The sequence below is a fragment of the Panthera uncia genome, assembly GCF_023721935.1.
Source record: "Panthera uncia isolate 11264 chromosome E2 unlocalized genomic scaffold, Puncia_PCG_1.0 HiC_scaffold_19, whole genome shotgun sequence".
Taxonomy (NCBI): Eukaryota; Metazoa; Chordata; class Mammalia; order Carnivora; family Felidae; genus Panthera; species Panthera uncia.
This window is the reverse complement of record NW_026057588.1, coordinates 5,942,408-5,963,903: the sequence shown is the minus strand read 5'-3', so window position 1 is coordinate 5,963,903 and position 21,496 is coordinate 5,942,408. Positions and strand designations below refer to the sequence as shown.

The 21,496-nt window shown below is 44.5% G+C and overlaps 1 protein-coding gene across 3 annotated transcripts; it reads left to right on the top strand.

Moving 5' to 3' along the window:
* Positions 1-445: 445 nt before the first annotated feature.
* LOC125915496 (zinc finger protein 615-like) lies at positions 446-15,526 on the top strand. 3 transcript variants are annotated; one of them, XM_049621378.1, is made up of 5 exons: positions 446-611; positions 6,594-6,801; positions 8,732-8,858; positions 9,357-9,449; positions 12,910-15,526. In XM_049621378.1, the coding sequence occupies exons 2-5, from the start codon at positions 6,787-6,789 to the stop codon at positions 14,868-14,870; spliced, it is 2,196 nt and encodes a 731-aa protein (XP_049477335.1). In that variant the 5' UTR covers positions 446-611; positions 6,594-6,786; the 3' UTR covers positions 14,871-15,526. The 3 variants fall into 3 exon arrangements, with proteins under 3 accessions (XP_049477335.1, XP_049477333.1, XP_049477334.1); XM_049621376.1 differs by having other exon boundaries at positions 446-658; XM_049621377.1 differs by lacking the exon at positions 446-611 and having other exon boundaries at positions 4,236-6,801.
* The last annotated feature ends 5,970 nt before the right edge of the window (positions 15,527-21,496 follow it).

The window sequence follows — 21,496 nt, the reverse complement described above, 5'->3', positions numbered from 1 at the left end:
CATTGATCTTCTCTCACTTTCGCTGGCCTTAGTGGCCTTCCCACCCCATTACTCTTGCCCACGCCTAACTGGCGCGTTCCAGCGGTTTTCTTTCCTAATCAGTGACCGTCATCCCTGTGCCCTCAGAGCTTCTGCGAACGTTGTTCTCCGTCCAAAAGTCGCTTCAAACCCATTTCTGCTGGAAACTCCCCCGAGGAGGCTTCTGTGAGTTCTGTGCTGTACAAATACCTCCACTTCCTGTTAACAGGACCACGCCAACCGAGCCGTGTCCTAATTTTAATTTTCCAGTCCGCTCGCTGAAAGGGATTTTCCCCGCACCGTTTTTTGCCTGGCGTAAGCTCCAGCTTTGCGCCTCCCACCTGTGCGTTTCTGCCGGGACTGACCGGCCCTTTCACTTTCCCAGCCGCCCCTGCCGGCGGGCGCGGAATCGGGCTCTTGGCGCCCCGTAGGGCCGAGATCCAAGATGGCTGCCCCCACGGGGCATGGCCAGGGTGCGGCCATGTTGCCGCAGCGGCAGAGCCAGGGTCCAGTTGTCTTTTCTCTAGAAATGCTTCAGACCCTTGTTGGCCGCAGCCCCGCGGTGCTGAGGGACGCGGACGAAGTTCAGCGAAGTAAGTTCAGGTGCCGGTCGGTCGCAGTGGCGTGTGGCGAGAATCAGGTGCGTTCGCGGACTGTGGCCGGGGAGGGTTCGTCAGCGTCTGCCTGGGGTGGGTGGAATTCTTGCGGGAGGAGACCGTGGGTGGGTGTTCTTCCGTGTTAGGGTGTGCGCTTGCGGTGCCCGTGGTCTCGGTCAGGAGGTGCTCTCGTAGTTCGTGGGTAAAGATTTCTCGGGAACAGCGACCGGGTGCAGAGGGCACATTTGGGGGCCGTTTACTCGCTGGGGCTCAGAGATTGCGAGCGGGAGGGTGGTGGCGGTCAGCTGCAAGTGGAGCGGGTTTTGTTCGGGGCTCAGAGACGAGCTGGTTCGGGGCTCACGGGTCGGGGTCCGTGGAGCTCACGCGGGGGCCGCCGGGTGCGTCGGGGGTACGGGTGGGAGCGTGGGCTGCGCCTGGAGGCGGGGGGCTTGGCCGCGGCGTGCGGAGCTCGGGCCTGGGCTGCCGCCAACGACAGCGGGTGTGCGTCCCCGCTTCTGCCCTTTCGCCCCGGGTCCTTTTTTCAGCTCTGGTTTTTTGGCAGCCGGCGCCACTTCGTACCCTCGGACTCCCAGGAATGAAAGTTTTTGCCGAGATGAACGAGCCAGCCTATCTAATAGCAGTTTTATGTTGAAGTTGCCGCCTTTTCTCTTTTGTCCTCCGAGATTCCTTGCACATTCCTCTTGGATATTTCTTTTCAGATTCTGACCCAAGTAAAATCTCTTACCAGACTGTACGTTCTTATCACACTGTACGTTCCGTTCACAAGGGATAATCCTTGTCAACATTTTAGTAGATTTCAATTTGAGGCTTTTAGATTATGTGCTTAATATTCATAATTCAGATAAGTTGTGTAAATGGTACTATGATTTTCTCCTTGGCCTTATTTCGTATAATAAACACAGATTGTTTTTAACGTGTGAACCGGTGATATTGTGAGTGGATTCGTATTAAGCATTTGCCTATGTATAATCTATATAGAGATGAAATGTTTGAGATGTTTAGGTATCATTTGGGGGACAGTTTATGATTATGCATTTATACCCTTGGATTTGTTCCCCAGCCTTTCGTTTCCAATATAAACTGTTTATTTTTACTGCAGTTGTACGCGTGTTATTACTTTCTGACTCCCTTTTCCTTATCATTTTCTGTAATGTAAAAGATCAATTAACTGTAAATACTTATTTGCTTCTTGGCCACCCTACTAAATTCTAATTACAGTATCTTTCTCTCCACCCAACATTTTAGTGTAGAACATTTTCACACATACATACTGAAAGAATTTTAAAGTAACCATTCATATACCTACCACCTAGATTTTACCATTAACTTCGGACTAGACTAGCTCTACCAATTAGTTACCTGAGCCTCTATCCATCTTCTTTTCATGAATCAGTCTTCTTGTTGGTTTTGGTGCATTTTATTTTATTTTTTTAATGTTTATCTATTTTTGAGAGAGAGAGAGAGACAGAGCACTAGTGGGGGAGGGGCAGAGAGAGAGGGAGACACAGAATCGGAAGCAGCCTCCAGGCTCCCAGCTGACGGGCTCCCAGCTGTCAGCACAGAGCCCAAGTCCGGGCTCGAACTCACAGACCGTGAGATCATGACCTGAGCCCAAGTCGGACGCTTAGACGACTGAGCCACCCAGGTGCCCCGGTGTTGGTGCATTTTAAAGACAGTTGCAGATCACTGCCAGTACTCTAAATGCCTCTGCAATTACATGATTAATAGCGTTCCAATAGCTTTTTACTTGTTTCCTTTGTTTACTTAATGAACAGAGATTTTATTTACAAATAGTCTTGGCCTGTTGTGAAGTGGAATGAAAGTGAATTTTGGAACGAAATTAATCTGATTTTTCTTTTTTTTTTTAATTTTTTTTTTTTAACGTTTATTTATTTTTGAGACAGAGAGAGACAAAGCATGAACGGGGGAGGGTCAGAGAGAGGGAGACACAGAATCTGAAACAGGCTGCAGGCTCTGAGCTGTCAGCACAGAGCCCGACTCGGGGCTTGAACTCACGGACCGTGAGATCATGACCTGAGCGGAAGTCGGCCGCTTAACCGACTGAGCCACCCAGGTGCCCCTTAATCTGATTTTTCAATTCCATTGTGTGATGGGTGTGACCTGTGTCTCTTAACCACTTGGCAAAAAGAGAAGTTAAACTCTCTCCCTCAGGGTTGTTTTGAAGAGAAGTGTAGTAAAATACCTAAAATTGTGGTCTGTGATGGCAGGAGCCTAGTGTATTTGAGTAAAAAGGCTGATAATTTCCCCATATTTATGGTTTTGTGCTGTGTGAAATTTGTATGTGTAACTCATTTTCTCTCTCCCTACCTCCTTCCTTACTTCTCTCTCTTTTTTAAAGTAAAGTTGTGAACTTACATTAATGATCTAGCAACAGCAATTTAAATGTAGAATGCCAATAATTTTCTGACTTAAAACATAAGTGCTCTTATGAAAAAAGATAATGAGGAACTAAAAATGACCTCTCAAATATTACACTGTTGTCAGTATTTCTTTTCAGAAGTTCTTAGAAGTGGATTTTTCGGTTACTGGTGATACTTTTATTGCCTAAGTGAATGTTAGGTGTGGTTGGGTGGCTAAGTCGATTGAGCAGCCGCATCTGACTCTGTGTTAAGCCCGAGTCAGGCTTGTGCTGCGTGTGGAGCCTGCTTAAGATTCTCTCTCTCCCTTTTCCCCTCTTCTCTGCTCGGGCTTTCTCTCTAAGAATAAATAAATAAATAGGTAACTAAATAAACTTTAAAAATGTTAAATTATCCCCATGAAATGTCCTGCTCTTTAATACTGACCTTGACCTGTGTATGCTTTAAAATGGTCTAGATTTTTTTTTTTTTTTTAATTTTTAGAGAGAGTGTGAGTGGGGGAACAGGGCAGAGGGGGAAAGAGAGGGAGAGAGAGAGAGAGAGAGAGAGAGACATTGAGAGAGAGAATCCTAAGCAGGCTCCATGCTCAGCACAGAGCCTGACACAGGGCGTGATCCTAAGACGGCCGAAATCAAGAGTCAAGACGCCCAACCAACTGAGCCACTGAGGCGCCCCTAGAATTAAAAAAAAAATTTTTTTTAAGTTTACTTATTTATTTTGAGAGAGGAGAGCAAGCAAGTGGGGTAGGGGCAGAAAGAGTAGGCAAGAGAATTCCAAGCAGGCTCTGCACTGTCAGTGCAGAGCCCTACTCCGGGCTTGAACTCACCAACCTCAAGATCATGACTTGAGCTGAGATGGAGGGTCAGTCGCTTAACCAACTGAGCCACCTAGGCGCCCCTAGAATTTTTCTATTTAAATGTTGTAGCCAGCCACCTGACTAAAGATGTACACAGACGTGTTAGGTGAATACTGATGATTTGCCTCTTTCTATTTTTAAAATTTTTTTTTCAACGTTTTTTATTTATTTTGGGGACAGAGAGAGACAGAGCATGAACGGGGGAGGGGCAGAGAGAGAGGGAGACACAGAATCGGAAACAGGCTCCAGGCTCCGAGCCATCAGCCCAGAGCCTGACGCGGGGCTCGAACTCACAGACCGCGAGATCGTGACCTGGCTGAAGTCGGATGCTTAACCGACTGCGCCACCCAGACGCCCATACCTCTTTCTATATTCAAAAGTCATCTTTGATTATTTTTTCAAAGTGTGTGGTACTGGGTAATGTTTTCAGATGTAAATTCTCAACTCCACCTTTGTAGATAGAGTGTGAAAGCCTGAGAGAATGGTCAACAAGTGGATCTGGCTGTATTCCCACAAAACTATTTACAAAAACAGGTGGTCTAGGCCCTGTGTTACTGACCCTTGATTTAGATGATTATGTGGCTTTTGCGTTCTCATTTGGAGTTGGGCAAGTAGAGCCCATGAACTGAATCTGGGCCTGTGCCTGTTTTTGTTAATAAAGTCTTATGGGAACTCAGCCACACCTATTTTTTTTTTTTTAATATGACTGCTTTTGAGCTATAGTAGTATAGTTGAGTAGTTGCTACAGAAGCCATGTGCATTATATTTTTTTCCCTTTTAAAATGTAGTTATGTATGTTTAAAAATATATATATTAGTTTTATTCACACTAGAGATTGCAAAATAACATACAGTTTGTATTTGTCGAAGTATTATGGTAATTAGTACTTTTATATTCTTCTCTGTCTATACAGAGATTTTATTTTATTTAAAAAAATTTTTTTTTTCAACATTTATTTATTTTTGGGACAGAGAGAGACAGAGCATGAACGGGGGAGGGACAGAGAGAGAGGGAGACACAGAATCGGAAACAGGCTCCAGGCCCTGAGCCATCAGCCCAGAGCCTGACGCGGGGCTCGAACTCAGGGACCGTGAGATCGTGACCTGGCTGAAGTCGGACGCTTAACCGACTGCGCCACCCAGGCGCCCCTATACAGAGATTTTAGAACAGTTTTTCATTCACCACTTCTATGTTATATGCTGCCATGGAATACTTTATTTTTTACTTTATTTATTTTATTTTATCATTAATATTTTTTAATGTTTATTTTTGAAAGAGAGAGAGAGAGAGAGAGAGATACAGAGTGTGAACGGGGGAGGGGCATACAAAGAGAGAGGGAGACACAGAATCCTAAGCACTCCAGGCTCTGAGCTGTCAGCACAGAACCCGACGTGGGGCCCGAACCCCTGAAACTCGAGATCATGCCCTTAGCCAAAGTCTGACACTTAACTGACTGAGCCACCCAGGTGCCCCTGTCATGGAATATCTTAACTCTTCATGTTTTTAAAACCTTCTGAGAGATGATCATTATTATGTTTCCAGTTGGTACTGACTGACTTCAACTCTTATTTACCAGTTTTATTTCTCTTGACTCCTTGCTCCTCTGCTTGCATTGGAAGATCCTTTCCTTTTGCTTGAAGAACCTTCTTATTTGCTGTAACACAGGTCTTCTGATGAAGAATACTGTGTGCTTTCGCCTGAAAATTCAGTTCTATTTCCAAAGAATGTTTTTGCCAACTATCCTATACAGGTTTATACTTATAATACTCTACAGAGTATGAAGAACTGGATGGCAATGAGAAATTATGAAGACAATGTGTTATTATTTGCTTATTAGCATGATGTTCTCAAAACCAAAGTGTATGTCCCCTAGGATGTAAAAAGACTTTTGCAGAGGTAGATGGACATGCATGATTTAAGATAAAAATGTGTATCTCTTACTGTCTGTGTGTCCTCTTTCCTAAAAATGATGTGCCTGAGGAGGCCCCTGCCACTTGGCCCAGAGCACTTAATAAAAAGACCGATTTTTTTTTAATTTTTAAATTTTAGTTAACACACTGTGCAATATTGGTTTCAAGGAGTATAATTCAGTGATTCATCACTTGCATACCACAGCCAGTGGGGGGCGCCTGTGTGGCTCAGTTGGTTAAACATACAACACCCAGTGCTCATCCCAAGTGCCCCCCTTAGCACCCAGCACCCATCTAGCCCATCCCCCACCCACCTCCCTCCATCACTCCTCAGTTTCTTCTCTATCATGAAGAGTCTCTTTGTTATGCCCAGAATTCGTGATCCCCAAAGACCACCAGGGAGCCGAGTCCGATGCAAAAGCAAAAGAGCCTTTATTCGAGCTAGCTCGAGCTCAATCCCCTACCTGTACCCACACAGCGGTGAGATACCAGGGAGAGAGAGCGAGTTTCAAAAGCACAAAGGTTTTATTGGGGTCTAGGGGCAGTTGGTGAGGTAATGGCTGTGGCCTCAGCCGATTGGCTGGGGAAGGGTCGTGGCCTTGGCCGATTGGCTAGGGAAGGGTGGGAGTCCTGTTACTCAAGAGGAGGAGGCGCGGTCCTCCGGCATAGGCCCACCCCTTCATCTTGTGGTTTTTTTCCCTCTCTTTTCAAAAAGACAGATCTTTGGGGGCCTTGGTTTAAGGTGAATGCATAGCGACAGTGACAATATTTGGGCCTAAAGAGATTGTGCCGCTCAGAGTAATTTGCTTTTCAGCCTGTAGGTGCTGGCTCCCCAGGGACAAGAGGAATCCAGGGAAAAAGGAGAAGATTCCAAGACTTAGGCATCAGCATTTCTGGGGAAACCTTTGACTGGAGACTGAGATTTTTGAACAGAAATTTAGAGCTGATCCAGAAGAGCTAAAGACAGAGCATCCCGGTTAGCAGCCATTTCCCAAAATCAGAAGAAGATGATCCAGGCCCAGGTGACTTTTGGTTTCTTTTATTCTTTCCTCCCCCTCCCCCAATGGATTTGTAGAGGCCTGTAGAAAAAAAAAAAAAAATCAGTGCAATTAAACAAAAAAGTTTGAATTGAGAATAGCAGGATCTGGAGAAATCTGGGCCAAGTAGGATCAGGAACATATTTTTCATAGGATTCATACTTTGTGGCTCTTGTTGGAATATATGTGATTGTGCAAGACCCTGTAGGTCACGATACCTGTCAATGTTGCACATATCTCTGACAGCCATCATGAGAGAATCTTGGTAAGTTACATGGCAGGCATTAGTTACTGTGATCTGTTTCTACTGCCAACACTTCTGATACCAAACATGTGAATTTTTTCATACCAACGACCAGTTCCTCAACTCTCTAGACACCACTGTGTACAATCTGATTCAATCTTGACGCTAACTACCTGGAGTTACTGTCGTACTCCACAAATTTATAGGGCTCAGTCCCACAAGACTGACCTCATTACAGATGCCAAGCATTAGGTGCCCAGGGTACCCATACTTCTGACTTGGCTACAAATAGGCAGTTCCCACAATCCCTTCCTTGGGTTCGAGAATTCACTCCAATGGCTCACGTAACTCAGGAAAACACTTTACTTCACATTTACCAGTTTATTATAAAGGCTACAAGATGGGAACAACCAAATGGAAGAGAAGCATAGGGCAAGGTATGGGAGAAGGGGCGAGGACCTTCCATGCCATCTCCAAGCAAGCCACCCTCCCAGCACCTTGATGTGTTAACCAACATGGAAACACCCCAGCCCTGTAGTTTAGTGTTTTTTATGGAAGTTTCATTATGTAGAGGCGATTGATGAAATCACTGGGCATTTAGTGATTATCTCAATCTCCAGTTCCTCTCCCCTCCCTACCCTGGGGTAGGGCTGACACTTCCAGCCCTCTAATCAATAGCTTGGTTCTCATAGCAACCAGCCACATCCTTAGGGTATCTAGGGGCCCACCAGAGTTACCTCGTTAATATAAATTCGGGTATGGTTGAAAGGGGCTTGTTACAAATAACACAAGGTGTCCCTCCCACCGCAAGCCCTTCTAAAGGCTTTAGGAGCTTTGTGCTAGGAACTGGAGATGAATACCAAATATATACCTCTTATTATATCACAGTATCACAGGCATCGACTGTGAGGAGAAAACAGACTAGTTCCTTGAGGGAATGTTAATGTTTCATGACACATAGGTTTGAAGTTCACATAGGTCTTTGATCGTTCTTCATAGATCTGTTGTGGTGAGTAAAGGCCTTAACTGCCCTTACTTCTCATAAATGTAAAAACGTGGTTCCTGCAGCTGTTTCTTCATTGTTTCTATTGGAGTGTTAACTCTGCCTAATGATATGCACACATACATATATATATTTGTCTATGTACATCTATGTGTCTATAAGTATATTTGTAGTTTTTTTTATAAATTTGCTTGATCATTAATCTCTTTGCTTTATACATGTATTATACGGTTCCTTTATTTTGTTTAGTATATTAACCACTGAAATTAGTATGGGTTTTCTGGTGATTCTAGCATATCTGCAGTCTTCATCACTGATTTTGGTATTGGTTCACATGCTCGTGGTGAACTTAGAAATCTGTGTTATTCATCTACGTACTTCCATATTGGCAAATAGATGCTCAAATTTATACAGATGTTCTTACACCAGCAAGAGGATTTAATGGTACATATTACAGAAACTTTCTCTGATTTTCAACTTTGTTTGATGAGGAGAAGACTGCACAGTAACATAATATTTTACAAGATTTCTTATTCTATCACCATGTATTAAAGAACAAAAACCACCAACTTCCTTTATGGTGAAATGAACAGAATAGTTTCCCTTATCCATTTTTTACATATCACTGAAAGAACATCATTTCATTAAATGTAACTGTGTTATAACAGGAATCCCTGACATTTGAGGACGTGGCCGTGGGCTTCTCCCGGGAGGAGTGGCGGCTCCTGGCCCCCGCCCAGAAGGACCTGTACCGGGACGTGATGCTGGAGAACTACAGGAACTTGGTGTCCGTGGGTGAGGACGACTCCTCTGTGTCTCTCACAGGGTGCTCTGCCAGTGGTTTTTTTCTTTCTCAGCTACTTAACTCTTTAGTACTCTGACATGATAGATTCTCGCATCCTTTTCTTCTCTCAGACAAGAGAATATAATGTCCCCTCTCTTGAGAGAAAAGCCTTGATGTTTACAGATGTGAAACATTGTTTATTCCCTAAAATGTAACATTATGCCCTCCTGATATACCCCAGGCCACGGAGTCGTCTTCTTCTTCTTTTTTTTTTTTTTTTGGTTATTTATTTATTTTGAGAGAGAGAGAAAGTGTGAGTCAGGGAGGGGCAGAGAGAAGGGAGAGAGAGAGAGAGTCCCAAGCAGGCTCCGCACTGCTGGCGCAGAGCCCAACATGGTGCTTGACCCCGCGAACCACGAGATCGTGACCCGAGCCACAGTCGGACGCTGAACCAACTGAGCCACCCCGGTGCCCCAACCACTGAGTCCTCTATCATTTCTCACGAACAGGGTATCTCGCCAGCAAACCAGATGCACTCTCCAAGTTGGAAGGAGGAGAACTTTGGACAACAGAAGATGAGATCGACAGTCGAATCTGCCCAGGTGAGTGAGAAGTTGGCAGGGTGGAGGGTGGCTGCAGAAGCAGTACCCTGGTCAGACAGAGAAGGCGTCACAGCTGTGACAGCCCCTCCCCACATCTGTTTTCCTCTATGGGAACTCTTCTTCTTTGTTGAAATTTCGAGGAAAATATATCCCTTTTTTTCTTTTGAGATCTGATCCCTGTTCCCTGTTTGCTTTATATACTTCTTGTTTTTGTTTGTTTTGCATAGTCATCTTCTTCCTCGGACTTTCTAATCTTCATCCACTGTGACAGTGTCTCTCCTGCTGTGAAATTCCACTTTCCAGGCCTTTCTGGAAAAAAACAACTTTGACTTCCCCACTTTTTTCTCACTACTATGCCTGCTTACCAGGAAATAATGATTTCCTTCCATAACTTCTGACTATTCCTTTGATACTTGGTCTCCATGGTAACCTAGCTTTTGCTGTGCATTTATGTCGTTTTTTGTCCCCACCCCCACCCCGGGAACCCCTGAAGTTCTCCATACTTTTGTTTTTGTTTTCTTCTCAGTTCTCCTCACTCTTAAGTTTCCTCCATTCCCGTGAGTCAACCTCGTTTCTCTTTTCTTAAGATGTCCAATTGACTTCTCTCTCAATATTGTCTAATGCATGCTTTCATCCTATATATTTTACCCTTCTTCATGGCAGCCAGCCGTAACTTCCCATTCTGTGTGTGAGCACAGGAATCATCTTCTCTTCATCCTTTTTTTATTTTTATTTATTATTTATTATTTATTTTTTTTTTCATCCTTTTTTTAAAATGCAGGTTCTTGAGGTGCCTGGGTGGCTCAGTCGGTTGAGCATCCGACTCTTGGTTTCGGCTCAGGTCATGATCTCGCGGCTTCGTGGGCTCAAACCACAGAGCATCGGGTTCTGTGCTAGCAACACGGAGCCTGCTTGGGATTCTCTGTCTCCCTTTGTCTCTGCCTCTCCCTTGCTTGTGCTGTCTCTGTCTTTCTCAAAAAATAAATAAATAAACTTAAAAAAAAATAAAATTTAGGTTCTCTTTGAGTTCAACACAACTACACATTTTAAATTGTCCCCATCCTGGCGTTACCTTGAATGTTCTCTGCTTGCTGAGCTCTCAGAGGTTATTTAATTAACAAGAAAATATCTTTTTTAACATGCCACATGATTGCCAGACCAAACTAGGTCATAAGTTATGTCTGCTTCAAATGATTTCCTTCATGGTTTTGTTAATTCAGATTTTCCTTTAATTATTAGATGTTATCACTGCATTTATTTTCCTAAAGCTTTTGTTTTCACATGATTTTTTTTTAATTTTTATTATTTATTTTTGAGAGAGAGAGAGACAGAGCACGAGCAGGGGAGGGTTAGAGAGAAAGATGCAGAAGTAGGCTCCAGGCTCTGAAGCACTCCCTGACATTGTTGTTGTTGTTGTTGTTGTTGTTGTTGTTGTTATTGTAATTCAGTCACACCCTGATACTGGATGTACCCATGTATTATTACTTTTCAATTTGTAAAGTGATGGCAAAATGGGGCACCTGGGTGGTTCTGTAGATTGAGCGTCCAACTTCGGCTCAGGTCATGATCTCACAGTTCATGAGTTGGAGCCCCACGTCGGGCTCTGTGCTGACAGTTCGGAGCCTGGAGCCTGCTTTGGATTCTGTGCCTCCCTCTCTCTCTGCCCCTCCACCACTCACTCTCTCTGTCTCTCTGTCTCTCTGTCTCTCTCTCAAAAATGAATAAATGTTAAAATAAATAAATAAATAATAAAAATAAATTTAAAGTGATAGCAAATGGAATTTCTACTAATTTTTCAAGAACTTGAGTCTGATTTTTTTTTATTCAAGTATAATTAACATACAGTGTTCTATTAGTTTCAGGTGTACAATTCAACAATCTAGGGGTGCCTGTGTGGCTCACTCGGTTAAGCATCCGGCTCTTGATCTTGGCTCAGGTCATGATCTCATGGTTCATGAGTTTGAGCCCTCCAGTAACACAAAGCCTGCTTGGGATTCTGTCTCTCCCTCTCTCTATCCCTTCCCTTCCCTCATGTGCTCACTCTCTCTCAAAATAAATCAACTTTTAAAAAAATCTCACATTTTAAGATGTGATTTCACATTTTAAGATAACATCTTCACATTTAGCATGCATGTTTCACAATGCATGCTAGATTTTCCCCTCATTCTGGACTTCAGTAATATTCCTTATTTTAGTGAGAGACATTTTGTCCAGCAGCCCAAGCCACACAATTCCTGAAGTGATCCATGAGTCCTCGCTTTCATTAACCTCTTCCCACTTCTCCCGTTGAGCCCATCAGTGAACCTTATCTTTTCTTTAAATATATCTTGATTTCCTCTACCTCTTACTTCTCCACTGCTTCTTTAACTGTGCTTCACAAACTGCAATGCCTTCTTAATCCTTTGCTTCAGTTGTCTGTACCTAGAATAAAATCAGGATGTTTTACAGATTTAACTCAATGCTGATACTATCTACCTGGAAAGAATGTCAGATCCTATAAGCTAAAGGTTCAGTCCCACAAGTCTGTCCCTACTTCAGATGTCAGTTGCAAGTCCAGATTGTTACCTATGCTTCTGTCCATCTGGCTATAAATTGTAGATGCCCATGTCCCCCTCTTTGGGTTCAATTAATTTGCTAGAGTAGCTCACAGAACTCAGAGAAGCACTTGTGTTTGCCAGCTTAATAAAGGATTTATAAAGGATACAGATGAACAGCCAAATGAAGAGGTACATAGGGCAAAGTATGAAGGATTTCTGAATGCAGGAGCTTCTGTCTCCATGGAACTGGGGTGCACCACCCTCCTGGCACACGGATGTGTTTACCAACCCAGAAGCTGATCAGATTTTATTTAAGAGTTTCTATAGAGCTTTTTTTAAAAAAATGTTTACTTATTTTGAAAGAAAAAGAATGAGCAGGGGAGGGGGAGAGAGAAAGAGAGAATCCCAAGCAGGCTCCGTGCTGTCAGCACAGAGCCTGACATGGGGCTCAATATCACAGACCGTGAGATCATGATTTGAGCCAAAGTCGAGTCAAGAGCTTAACTGACTGAGCCACCCAGGTGCCCCGAGAGTTTCTGTACAGCTGTAATCTCTAGTTCCTCCTGCCTTTCCCTTTCTTGGTGGGTGGGGCTGAAAGTTCCAACCTTATAATCGCTTGGTCTTTCTGGGTACCAGCCCCATTTCGTGGTTGTGTAGGAACCCTATGCTAAATCGCCTCATTAGCATAAACTCAGTTGTGATTGAAAGGGCTTGTTATGAATAACAAAAGAAACTCCCGTTAGGACATTTAGAAGCTCTGTACCAAGAACTGTGGATAGAGACCAAATGTATTTCTTATTATACCACCTGTAGGATTGTCACTTAAAATAACTACTTCACATGAAGGCCTTTTTAAAACAGTTTTATTCCAAACTAAGATTATGAGAGATGACAGAGTGATTCATTGTTCTCTTCTCTCCTAGAAATCAGGAAAGTTGATGATCCCCTGCAGTGTCAGTTACAAAATCGAAGCATTCAGAAGAGTGTGGAACAATGCTGTGAACATAATACATTTGCAAGCATTTTTAACCAGAGTGAAAGTGATTTTCTGTTGAAACAAAATTATGATATGTTTGATTTACGTGAAAAACCTTTAAAATCAAATTCAAGTTTGGAAAGCCAGAGTATAAGCTGTGATTTGGAGAACTCTGCTGAGTTTCATGAAGATGGGAAATCCCTTCTTTATGGTAACCACGAACAATTTTATAGTGTAAATAAATTTCCTGCAGGTGTAAAACCCATTAATAATAATTCCCAGGTCATGAAACAACAGAGAACTCAAAATACGCAGAAAGCCCATGTATGCAGTGAATGTGGGAAAGCCTTTGTCAAGGTGTCTCGGCTCACTGATCATCAGAGAGTTCATACTAGAGAGAAACCTCATGGATGCGGTATGTGTAGGAAAGCATTCTCCAGAAAATCCAGGCTAATTGAACATCAGAGAATTCATACAGGACTGAAACATTATGAATGCACTGAATGTGACAAAACATTTCCTAAGAAATCACAATTCAACATACACCAGAAAACTCATATGGGGCAGAAGCCTTATACATGTAATGAATGCGGGAAGGCGTTCATCAAGAAATGTCGGCTCGTTTATCATCAGCGAACTCATACAGGAGAGAAGCCCCATGAATGCAGTCTATGTGAGAAAGCCTTCTCTACAAAGTTTAGTCTCACTACGCATCAGAAAACTCATACAGGAGAGAAACCATATATATGCAACGAATGTGGAAAAGGCTTCATTGAGAAGAGGCGTCTTGTTGCACATCATCGAACTCATACTGGCGAGAAACCTTTTATATGCGATGAATGTGGGAGAGGTTTCACCCTGAAGAACAGTCTTCTCACACATCAGCAAACTCATACAGAAGAGAAATTGTATACATGCAGTGAATGTGGAAAAGGCTTCTCAATGAAGCACTGTCTCATCGTACATCAGCGAACTCATACAGGAGAGAAACCCTACACATGCAGTGAGTGTGGAAAAGGCTTCACCTTGAAGAGTCCGCTCATCAGACATCAGCGAACACATACGGGAGAGAAACCCTATGTGTGTGGTGTATGTGGAAAAGGCTTCACCATGAAGAGTGATCTCATTGTACATCAGCGAACTCATACTGCAGAGAAACCCTACATATGCAGTGATTGCGGGAAAGGCTTCACCGTGAAGAGCCGCCTGATTGTACACCGGCGAACTCATACGGGCGAGAAACCCTACGTATGCAGTGAATGTGGGAAAGGCTTTCCAGCAAAGATACGGCTGGTCGGACATCAACGAACTCACACGGGAGAGAAGCCCTATATATGCAGTGAATGTGGAAAAGGCTTCACAGAGAAGAGTCATCTCAACGTGCACAGGCGCACTCATACAGGAGAGAAACCCTATATATGCAATGAGTGTGGCAAAGGCTTAACTGGGAAAAGCATGCTCGTTGCACATTTGCGAACCCATACCGGAGAAAAACCGTATATATGCAGTGAGTGTGGAAAGGGCTTCACCATGAAGAGTACTCTAGGTATACATCAACAGACTCATACCGGAGAGAAGCCATACAAATGCAACGAATGTGATAAAGCCTTCCGGAAGAAGACCTGCCTCGTACAACATCAGAGATTTCACACGGGAAAAACCTCCTTTGCATGTACCGAATGTGGAAAATTTTCTTTGCGCAAAAATGATCTCATCACCCATCAGAGAATTCACACAGGAGAGAAACCATTTGAATGCAGGGAATGTGGGAAAGCCTTCACGACCAAGTCAGGGCTCAATGTTCATCAAAGAAAACATACCGGAGAGAGGCCCTATGGATGCAGTGATTGTGGGAAAACTTTTGCCCACTTGTCAATCCTTGTTAAACACAAGAGAATTCACAGATAGTCACTTTGGGAAAACCTGTTGCCAGTTGTAGGCCCTCAAGATAATATTTTGCAATGAAGAATGAATGCAAAGAATGGTATTATCTTTAGTGATCAGTTGTGTCACATTTTATGTTGACAAAAAACTTACAAAACTGCTCGCGCAGTCAGCCTTGATGAAAATATCTTAGGACGTTATACATCTAAAAAGTGTTGACTAAGATAGATTCTATGAATGTGACAGACTAGGAAAGCCTTCAGTGGGAAGAAGACCTATCACGTGATCATCACAGATCATGAACGACTAGGAAAGCCTTTGCCCAGAAGTTAAGACCTCAGTAGATGTTAATTCACACTAGAGAAGTACTTTCCTATGGTAATAAATATAGTCCGGTCTTGAAGTAACGTATTTGCCAGGAAATCCACACAGAAATAACTTAGGAACACGTTCAATGTGGTGGGCTTTAGCCAAATACCAGACAACTTAAGGAAAGAGGCCTTGGGGAAATGATGCATGAGAGCGTTCTGTCATATGTCTAACATAACAGACAATACACCTCTCAGACATTGAGAACAGGATACCTTCAGCCATATGTCTGACTGCCTTGTCATTGATGTTATCAATTTTAAATCGTGGCAGTTACTCTTATCATGTATTAAATTTTAATATGTACAACGCAGGAGTGTTCTATGCGTGTTCTCTGCCTGTTTCATTATATAATTAACCCTTGAGTTTCTTTGTTCCAAGTTTAATTGTTATTACCAAATACTTGAAGTACTTCAGAATGAAACGATATATTCATATGTATAACTCAATATATTTGGATGTGTTTAACCAAGTTTATAAGCAGCATCAAGTGGTTTATAAAATTAATGTAAATGCAACGTTTATATAACTTCTAATTTTTTTTAAGTTTATTTATTTTGAAATAGAGACCGAGATGGGAGAGGGCAGAGAGAGAGAGGGAGAGAGAGAGAGAATCCCAAGTAGGCTCTGTACCATCAGTGCAGAGCCCAGTACGGGGTTTGAGCTCATGAACCGTGAGGTCATGACCATCAGATGCTTAACCGACTGAGCTACCTCGGCGTCATATGTGACTTTTAATTTTGAAATAAGTTTAGAATCACAAAAACGAGTATTTCTGAGATTTCCTAAATGCCCTTCAGCCAGCTGTTTCCAAAGGTAAAACCTTACATAACCGTGGTCCAATATCAAATAGAGGAAAGTGAAATTATTATACTACTTTTAACCACAGGATTTACTTGGATCTCACCAGTTTTCACATGCACTCATTTTTGTTTTTTACATATAGTTTTAAGAAACTTTATCACATATGTAGGTTTCTGTAACCAACACCACAGTAAAAATTCAGAATGTGTTGTCGACACAAACTCCCCATGCCGCCCCTTCATAGTGACACTTTTCCCTGGCATCAGAGATTCTATAAATTTGTCATTTATAGAACATTAATTAGAAAAGTAGAGTCATTTAGCACTTACTCTTTGAAGTTGGCTATTTGACCTTATGAGATAATAGGAAATATATAGGTCTCTGCCCCTTGTGGCCAGCTGCCCCTGGTTGCCGCCACACGCTCCTGAAACCCTTGTAAATTCCTAAGTGATGAGTGCATTAGGAGCAATTTTTATTCTAATGAGGTGACTCTGGGTGGGCTCCTGTAAGGCTTCTGGATGAGGACTGGATGAGGACCAAGCCATAATTAAAAAGTTTGCAACATTCTGCCCAACACCCATCCTCCAGGGAGGGGAGAGGGAAATTGAGTCAGTAATTGGTCGGTCCTGAAGAAGCCTCCATAAGATTCCCAACGATGGGTGAGCTTCCAGGTAGGTGAACACAGCCAGGTTGGGGGAGGGCAACATAACACAACTCCACCAGGACAGAAGCTCGTGCTTGGGACCCTTCCAGGTCTCATTCCATGTGTCTCTTCATCTGGCCGTTCACCTATATGCTTTAACCTAGCTTTTAATATAATTTTTTTTTTATTTTTTTAACGTTTATTTATTTTTGAGACAGAGAGAGACAGAGCATGAACAGGGGAGGGGCAGAGAGAGGGAGACACAGAATCTGAAACAGGCTCCAGGCTCAGCTGTCAGCACAGAGCCCGACGCGGGGCTCGAACTCACGGACGGTGAGATCGTGACCTGAGCCGAAGTCGGAGGCTTAACCGACCAAGCCACCCAGGCGCCCCTAACCTAGCTTTTAATTGGTGTCCGTGTTTCTCCGAGTTCTGTGAGCTGCTCTAGCAAATCAATGGAACTGGAGGAAGGAGTTGTGGGGAACTCCCACTTGTAAGCAAGTCGGAAGTTGTAGGTAACCTGGGGACCTACTACTGGTCCCTGGGTATGAAATGAGGAGGGGGGTTCATTCGTGGGGCCCAGCCCTTCACCTGTGGGACCTGACACTCCAGGTAGCTCGTGTCGGGATAGAGTTACACTGCAGGGCCCAGCTGGTGTCCTGGAGAATTGCGGGGGTGTGCGGAAATCCCCACACGCATTTGGTGACCGGAAGTGCCCCAACGGTCGTGTGGCAGCCAGTGTGAGTAAAGGAGAAGCACGGGAGGAGGCCGACACTGTAGGTTTGTCCAATACGGACCTCAGGAAAAGTCAACCCAAGATCCAGCCAGAAGCTCTGTGGGGTCTTCCCTGCACTTGGACGCCGGACTTCACGCAAACTGGCTGCACCCCAGGTGCTCCTGCCTAAGTGCTCAGCTTGCCCTTTTCCCCAAACTGATGATCAGAATGCGCCCCCGCGTCACATGGGCTTCGGGTGGGTTCCCGCCTCTGAAGAGGCCTGTGACCGTCTCTTTCGAGGAGGGGAAGGCCCCGGGTGCCCTCATGACGGTTCCGATTCTTCCCGCCGGACAGAGGGCCGGCAGCAAAACGACTGCTCCGGTCAGAAGCGCTAGGAGAGCTCAGGGAGGAAGCGAGGTCACCTCCCACCCGAGTGCCCTCGGGCCCGGAGCGAGCGAGCCGAGACGCACTTCCGGAAGCCCCGAGCCCGCCGCACACGCCCCTCGCCGCCCAGACCCCAGCCGCTGGCCAGCAGGGCGCCGAGAGCACCGCAGTCCCACGAGGTCCGGGGAGTCCTCGGAGGCTCGGGGTTCGGGGCGCCTGACCGGGTGTGGGTCCCGAGCGAGGGGCCCGGCCCGGGAGGCGGGAATGCGCCTGGGGACGTCCTCAGTCCCCGAGGAAGGCGGGCGCGCGCTCAGGCGAGGTCTTTGGGGCCCGACGGCCGAGGGCGGCGCGTCGGGAGCGGGGCTCGTGTGTTAACTTCGCGGGGCGAGCTGCGGATCCACGAACACCGCGCCTCGGCGACCTCACCGATTTCACCTGGGGCTCCGAAGGGGCAGGTGCGTCCAGCGCGAGGAGAGCTCCTGCGGTAACCTTGACATCGAATCTGAGGTCAATGTTGTTTGGGGGAGTGCAGGATTTGAGAGCCTAGGAGTCTAGAAGTTTTGAGACTCATAACCCCAGGCCAGTGTGTGTGTGTGTGTGTGTGTGTGTGTGTGTGTGTGTGTGTGTGTGATTTAATGTTCATTTTTGAGAGAGAGAGAGTACAAGTGGGAGAGAGGCAGAAAAAAGGGGGAGACAGAGGATCCCAAGCGGGCTCTGTGCTGATAGCAGCGAGCTGATGCTAGGCTCGAACACTGGAACCATGAGGTCATGACCTGAGCGATGCTCAACGGACTGAGCCACCCAGGTGCCCCAGGAGGCTCAACCTTCTGGATGGGGGAAGTATTTCCTTTCAGTCTTTTGAGTCCCTTCTCAAGATTCCTAACAAAAATTCGAATCAAAATTTGTCTCCTGCATCCCCTCTCCTCACTGTCCCTGCAAAAATCAGAGTAGTTCGCCATGATCAAGTGCTGTGTCCCTGAATAAAGATAGGCTTTTTATCTTTTTTTTTTTTTTTTTTTTTAAGTAGGCTTCACACTTAAAAGCAGACTTGAACTCATGACCCTGAGATCAAGACCTGACCTGAGATGCTTAACCCACTGAGCTACCCAGGTGCCCCAGGACTTTTATTTTATGGCAAAAGTCTCCTCAGGTATTTCCTTCCAGGTTTGACACAAGCAACCATTTTCGTAAATTCTCCTTCTCCATGAGAGCCATTTCATTAAATTAAAAAAAAATTTTTTTAATGTTTATTTATTTTTGACACAGAGAGAGACAGAGACAGAGCACGAGTGGGGGATGGGCAGAGAGAGAGGGAGACACAGAATTTGAAGCAGGCTCCAGGCTCTTATGTCACTTATCACCACTATCCAATTTTTTTGAATTTTCATGACCCCCCAAAGTAACTGGATGGTTGTTTTGGTATTGTTGAGTTTTGGCAATTCTTAATATATTCTGAATATAAGTCCTTTATCAGATGTACAATGTGGAGATATTTTCTCCCAATCCCTGGCTCCACTCTTCTTAAATGTTGTGCTTAGAAAGTACAAATGTTTAAAAGAAAAAAAAAGTACAAATGTTTTTAATTTTAACCAAGTCCAATTTATCACCTTTTATGGCTCATCCATTACTGTCTTGTCTCACGAACTCTCTGGCTAATTTATTTGGTTTATGAACATTACCTCCCATTTACCTCTCTCCCTTATATTTAGGTCTGGGATCTATCTTGAGTGAATTTTTGTATATATTTAGAGTTAAAGGTCTTAATTTATTTTTCTGCAAACAGAAATACAATTATCCCAGCATCCTTTGTTGAAAAGACTAATCCCATTCAATCATCTTGGTACCTTGGGAAAAAAGCTATTGACCTTAATATTTTTGGACTCTCAATTCTGGTTGTAACTTTCTCATTGACTCCAGACCCTTGTTGGCCTCACTTTAGTGGCCTTTTCCTGAGGCCCCGATCTCAGTCCCAGTTTAGGTTCCTCCCAGCTGCTCTTTCCTCTAGTTGGTGTTGGCCAGCCCCATGCTGATGAGGGACAGAAGCAGAAGAATGTTCACTTTAGTCTGGAAGGCTGACCAATAGCCAGCATAGTTCTAATAAGGATCAAATATGTACTGGTTCCTACATTCTTCTTCTTTTTTATTTTATTTTTTAAAAATCTTTATTTATTTTTGAGAGAGAGACAGAGTGTGAGCAGGGGAGGAGCAGAGAGAGAGGGAGACACAGAATCTGAAGCAGGCTCCAGGCCCTGAGCCGTCAGCACAGAGCCCAAGGCAGGGCTTGAACTCACAAGCTGTGAGATCATGACCTGAGCTGAAGTCGGATGCTCAACCGACTGAGCCACCCAGGCGCCCCTACTTCTTCTTTTTCAAAGTTTATTTATCTTTCGAGAGACAGAAACAGTGCCAGTAGGAGAGGGGCAGAGAGAGAGAATCCCAAGCAGGTTCCTCATTGTCAGCACAGAGCCTGACACCGGGCTCGATCTCTTCAAACCTTGAGATCATGACCTGAGCTGAAACCAGGAGTCTGACACTTACCCAAACTGAGCCACCCAGGCACCCCTAGGTTGCTACATTCTTAAAGGGTCTGATGACTGCCTGTAAATCTCACGGATAGTTACTATCAAACTGAATGATAAGCACCAGAGATATCTTGGGTAAGTAGTTTTATGAGTCGAAATTCTAAGAGAACATTGATGATCCAATACTCCCTGCGTGTCCCCTTGCCGTTGAGTAGTAACCATAAGCATATAACCACCAGATTCATACAGCAAAAGTGCAGCTTTTTCTGCCCACAGTTCCTGTCCCGGTGCTGCTTAAATTAACTTAGTAAGTTGCACCACAAAAGTCTCAAGAATTCTTTCTTCACCATTTAGCTCAACAATCTCACAATATTGTACCAGTTGCTCAAAATCTTTTTCTGTTCTTAAAAACCTCCTCCTGCAAGCAATTTTTCACCAGAAGCTTTCCGTGGGTGCCTGTTACCAGATGTATTTTCCTCTTTCCAGAAGTTTGTTCTCTGCTGCACCATCCACACTTGAACTTTTACTGTTTGGAAACTTTTTTTTTTCTTCCAGAGAGAGAATCCCGGAGGCACAGAGACAGGGAGAGAGAAAGTGAGAGAGAAGCGGGGCTCCAGCTCATCTAATGGGGGCTGGAGCAAACGAACGGTGAGATCATGACCTGAGCCCAAGTCCGATGCTGAAGGACTGAGCCACCCAGGTACCCGGAAACCTTTTTTAAAAAATAAGGCGTGGAGGGGCGCCTGGGTGGCTCAGTCAGTTAAGCATTGGACTTTGGCTCAGGTCATGATCTATCCTTCCTGAGTTCCAGCTCCAGGTCAGGCTCTGCACTGACAGCTCAGAGTCTGGAGCCTGCTACGGATTCTGTGTCTCCCTCTCTGCCCCTCCCTCGCTTGTGCTCTGTATCTCAAAAATAAATAAAATAAAATAAAATACAGAATGTATACTATACACTCGGGCCTTGTCGCTTCCTGCATAGCTCGAGAATGCAATTTAACTCACACCAAGTTTGCCTCCAAGAAATTGAGTCTGAAAATCTACCCGTCTCCCGCAAGACCCGACTTTAAGTAAATGAGATAATTTCGGCGGCTTCTGACTTCCGGGCTATCACCGGCTCGCAGCCGCAAACCGGCCGCCTCGCCTCGTGTACGTCACTTGTCCCACACTCGTTCCAGCATGGCCGCCCCCAAAGCCACAGCCAGTGGGCGCGGAC